We start from the raw sequence: 5,303 nt of genomic DNA, 5'->3' as shown, positions 1-5,303 counted from the left end.
ACATAAGCAATATATAGCTATATTTGTAAATTTCTGGGCAACTGCAAAATTGCAAAATAACATATATATTCCATTGATCCATGTTATCGTTCAACTATTTGTAATCTCTGCCCCCACCGACCTCTCCTCACAATTGCAGATGGAATGCACCAGAATGGACATTTTCCCACTGTAAATATAAAAAATTTGGGAAGAAACCCCCACCACCTTTGCACCTTCATCTCTTCCTCGTGGTATCGCCTCTGTGCATTCTTAGAATGAAAACAATAGCAAATGTGCACATTTATCTAAATTGTCGATTTGTTGTCTCATTATGCTGATAAAATTTATAGAGTTTGATTCAACATTCTCTTAATGGAACTTGGGACTACCTAACTAGGACGATCGCAGATCGTGTTTAATCTTTCATTGCGTCCTAGTAATTTTTTATCTATAAATAAAACATAAGTCAGTATTGCTATTTACGTGTTTTTTCTCTCTTTACTTTAGTAATAAGATAAGGTAAGGTACAGTTAGGTACATTTATAACGCGGCCTTAATGCAACCGATCTGAAATGAACAAAAGCAGTGAAACACTCTAATATGGAACACTCATTAACATTCTTCTATCCGGCAAACGGAAGTTAAAGGAGTTTCCAGTAATACTGATATTTTGATTCGAATGTTAATCATCACTCGTTTGCTGGATTTGGTGTGTATTTGAACTGGAAAATGGTATCTGCCCGGATCTGTTTCTTCCACTCGGAGTCGAAGTATTCGTTCTGTTCCACCGTAAACCAGTTCTTCCAGTCCCCAACCTCACCTGAAATCCGACAAAAATACATTTCATTTCCTTATCAATATTTTACCGGGAATGGGGTGACGAAGTCTTCAAATAGCAGCTTCAGGGTTACTGTAAGGCTTGGGGTTAATTGATTCCCGAAATCTTGTGGAATGAGGGACCCGGGATTTAGACTTTGTCGGATTTCTGATTTTGGCAATGCAAAATGGTAAATAAATTTACCGTTAATGTTTAAATGACAAAATACCACATTCACATCTTTCATAGTTCATACTGGTAGGCATGAGAAACAACTTAAAAGCAAATAGCATACCTTTTCTAAAAAATAGAAAGTTTCCATTGAAGAACTGCTCTGCATTTTTGTTGAATTTGTCCGCAGCCATCTTCTGGAAGCCACACATATCTAGTATATCTTTCTTCAAACTATCCGATATATCGATCTCTAGAAATTGTATAAGCCTTTCTATCTCTTTCATCCCGTTCTGAAAAAGGGTAAACACTAAATTGAATTTTCCATAGTGATTTCACGTAGGAAAACTATATGAAAGTGAAATTTGGGGTGACTGAAACCATACCGGAGAAGCCGGATATGTTATTATGATAGCTCGCTTTTCTAGTGACCTGTTTCACGTTGAGTCCGGTGTGTAAACACGTATCAAACATAAAAGGTACTTATTTTACGAGTATTAACAAATCGTCATTTGTAACCTGTCACGCGGTCAAGTTAACAACATGGGCTAAAGCTGGGACCAATAACTATCCTACATTCAGTCGAAAGTGAATGTTCGTAGGATTTTTTGACGATCATAATATTCAGAACTGTGGGAAGTTTGTGAGTCAATCGCTATCATTATCGATGACGCGAATTCGCCTTCTTTTTCGTATTGGCGAGCTGCTCATGGCTATGGTAATGTTACAAGTAATGATCTTCGAATTTGCAAACAACTAGTAGTCTAGATAGATCGGAAGTGTTCTCTGCTTCGTGCTTTTCTTCATGTATCTTTGAAAACCATGCTTCTGGATACTTACAGGCTACTGGTGGAGTGGCTAAACTAAGGTAATGTTATGTATCTTTGTCACGCTATTTTAGCGACTCAATTTAATTGATCCCAATGGGAAAGTCGGCTGAAAGACATCTTCGTGACGCAATCAGTTTAGTGGGGTTATTACATGGGTGGCATAGTGAAGGCTATGCTACTTTAATTAAGCACTACTGGAATAAACATCTAGAACTTAAGTGAAAATAACATCAGTGAAAATAACATGATATTTTACCGAAAAGCATAAGAGGAAAAACTGACTGGCAGATGAAACTGTAAAATGTAAACCTGAGCTTTATTTTTTATACACACGGTTCCTCACCATCAGCAGGTCTTCAACATAACAGGCCATGTAGCAGATACCCCGGCCGCCCAGCGTTCGTGTAGACATGGTGAGGCTCGAACTTGACAATTTAAATGTGTATTTCTCACTTACCTGATTGATATCCTCATAAAACGTGACAAGTTATTGGAAACCCACCTCTATAACCCTGTTACTCGTTCAAGGAGCTCTGTAAGGTCCACGTCGAGTATATGACCTATTGCGGATATGCCGGCTCTGCCTCTATAACCTCCACCCATTTTTAGGTAGGCGTGGTAAGTTTTGTACTCACCATTTTAGGATCCTCTTAGTAAATGACGTATAACGGGTTCCTTTGAACCTTTGCTCCTATTACAACTCACCCAGTAAGGCGGAGAAAGGCCCGTACTCACCATTTTCAGGTCCTCGAAGAACATCACGTGGATCGGGTACCCAGGTCCCATCTCTATGACTTCCTGCCACTCGTTCAGGTAGGCAGGGTAGGGCCCGTACTCGTCTAAAACCCGTACAATTCGTCTAATTGCATACACTCATTACAATGATAACATAAATAAATTATACAAAATAGAATTTATACGCGTTGTAATTTCGAACTGATCTCCTAGTATTTATTAAACGACTTTATAGGCAAACTATTCATTTTTTTCCATATTGCTTTACACAGGACTTCATTCATACATTTGTTGTGACAATACAGGTTATAAAGGAAAAAACTTTGTAGGCATTATGATTAAGTAAGAAACCTCACATTTTCCCTGGACGTAAGGCCGCATCCAGTTTTTCCATTGTCCGTTACAGTAGCTGTACATTTTGAGTCCTCGCATATGGTTGAAGTATGAGACGGCCGTGTCCTTTGGATTTCGCAAACATAACACCGTCTTGATCTTCTTTTGTGCCATATCTTTAGGCAGAAATCTACAAAAAAATAGAAGAAGTAGAACATGTTGACAGACAGAAATTGAGCACGAAAATCAAGAATATATTTCTTAACGAAGGAGGAGAACACATTAAGCATTGGCAGAAGACAAAATGTTCTAAATCTAACCACTAAGATTTGATAGTATACAAAACCCTGTGTGATAAGATTTATAATTATGTTTGGTATTTGAGTTTTTGTGGGGAACAATGACAATCGATGATTTTTCAAATTTCCCGTTTATTAATATTACGTAGATCGATTCTGACTAAAGCACCTGAAAATAGTTTCATAAAGTATACTTCAGTAAGTCAATGTTTCCAGCAATGCTTATTTAGGTATTAAGGTAAATCAGTAGTAAAAGGTGGCATTTACTAGGCGTTTGCATTTTTGTGTTGGCCAAAGACAATGAGAGGATTTTCAAATGTTCTATTCATTCATTTTACGTAAATCGATTCTGAGGAGTTCTGATGAATGCGCTGGCCAGTAAACACCAAATAAGTTTGATTAAAAAAAAAAAAAATGGTCGACTAGACTGCCGATATTCCTTCATGAAACGACATCAGGGATTTCACGGAAGAGGGGGCGTAACTAAAGGTTGTAACGCTTTGACTCGCGCCCCTCCATCAGGACCGAAACTTATTTGGTTTAAAATGTTGGCAGATAGGTTTTGGGGTACTTCCATCAGAAAATGTTAACAATTTCTAGTCCTAAATGGAGCCTTTTACGCATATTTTATTACTTTTTTTCTCCTATATTAAAATAAAAAGTAAACTTGGACGATTTTATTAAGGCGGGCGCACCCGGTGCGCCCCATGGATCGGCTAGTGGATATAGCCTAGTATTGTATTGATTCATGTGTTCGACAAGTTAGGTTAACCTATGGGTGAGTCTGGGGGACTCCTAACCTGGGTGGGAGATGGCAGTTGATGACCCTGGGAGAGGGGACCTTGTCCACATCCTCGACCCCTTGCAGCTCAAGCATAGTCAGCATCTTGCTGAGATGCACCCGCTCCGCCTTCCGCCGCAACAACATCATCAACACCTCAAACATCCAGTTCGTACCTGCCCGCACGAATATGGAACACATATAATTCATCACAATGCATGTTTACAATATATTTGAGGCATTTAAGCAAATCGTGTAACTATTGACACTTTATATGGATACTAAGTGAATTTTTACGAGTTTTGGTTTTGACTATTGAAAGAAAGAAACGAATAACATGTTCAAATAATAAAAACGTTTCACTGAAAACATATTATCTTTTAAAAACATATCGCTAGTGATGTTGTCCTTCTAGAACACATATCGCTTCTTGAAATAATAAAACAATTGTTTTAAGACGCAAATAAATATTTTGTTAAGCAACTAATTTATATTTCATGCGCATTGATTTATATTGTTAAGAAATTTGAGCGATGCCTTATTGAGTCAACCACCAGACACGTCGCAATTTACGAAATCATACCGGTCTTTGCAAATGCGCACAACATAACGTCGTCATCCCTGTGTTTGAATGCTGGTATCGCGTCAAAGATTTTCTTGAGTTCATCGTCAGTCTTTATACCAAAGGCGGGTGTCCGGATATCCCCCATGTCCACAAACTCCAAAGTCTCCCCGCCATCGTCCTTTTCCTGGACACGTGACATGGCTGCAATTGTATTTTGGCTACACTTGTCCAGTAGAAGCGATCTAGATCTCGACGCCTATGGTCACCTATGTCCAAAGACCAATATGAAAATTGGTAAGGGTATGTTTGATTTTGTTAAAAATTATGTTAGCCCTCTGTTGGTGATGATCAAACTAAATATGAATAACAGCTCATATAATAATTATTCCAGCCTTAACAATGAGCGCTGTACGCATCAACTGTACGGAAGTCATCCAAGCACAAGGTTTGTGATATTATTCAATTTCAGATTTTGTTTGCTTTTATGTAAAATAAACACAGCGAGAACAGCTATCTAGATAAATTTGAGGGTCACCAATAGGACAATGCATCATTTTCAACCTGATATCTATAATATATTCTACTCACATAGCGATATTCTAACATTAAGATTCGAACAACTTCTTTAAATCATAAATATTCCTAAATATATAAAGGCCATTAAAAATACCTACGAGTCGATTTAGACTGCCCAATGTTGATAAACTTATGGTGTTCCCTTGTTTTGTCATTACTCAATTTCAAAATGTCCCAAACTACCGGACCGGGCAAACTGCCTTTTTATTGTATA

General features: G+C 37.9%; 1 protein-coding gene across 1 annotated transcript; it reads right to left on the bottom strand.

The window, feature by feature from the left end:
* Positions 1-671: 671 nt before the first annotated feature.
* Positions 672-4,760, bottom strand: LOC128230842 (sulfotransferase 1B1-like). Its single transcript, XM_052943284.1, has 6 exons — positions 4,532-4,760; positions 3,968-4,124; positions 2,892-3,058; positions 2,536-2,639; positions 1,095-1,263; positions 672-802 (listed from the first exon to the last, which is right to left on the bottom strand). The coding sequence occupies exons 1-6, from the start codon at positions 4,710-4,712 to the stop codon at positions 672-674; spliced, it is 909 nt and encodes a 302-aa protein (XP_052799244.1). The 5' UTR covers positions 4,713-4,760.
* Between the last annotated feature and the right edge of the window lie 543 nt (positions 4,761-5,303).

Source organism: Mya arenaria, chromosome 4, assembly GCF_026914265.1.
Source record: "Mya arenaria isolate MELC-2E11 chromosome 4, ASM2691426v1".
Classification (NCBI taxonomy): domain Eukaryota; kingdom Metazoa; phylum Mollusca; class Bivalvia; order Myida; family Myidae; genus Mya; species Mya arenaria.
Note: the sequence above shows the minus strand (reverse complement) of the source record. Positions and strands in the feature narration are given on the sequence as shown.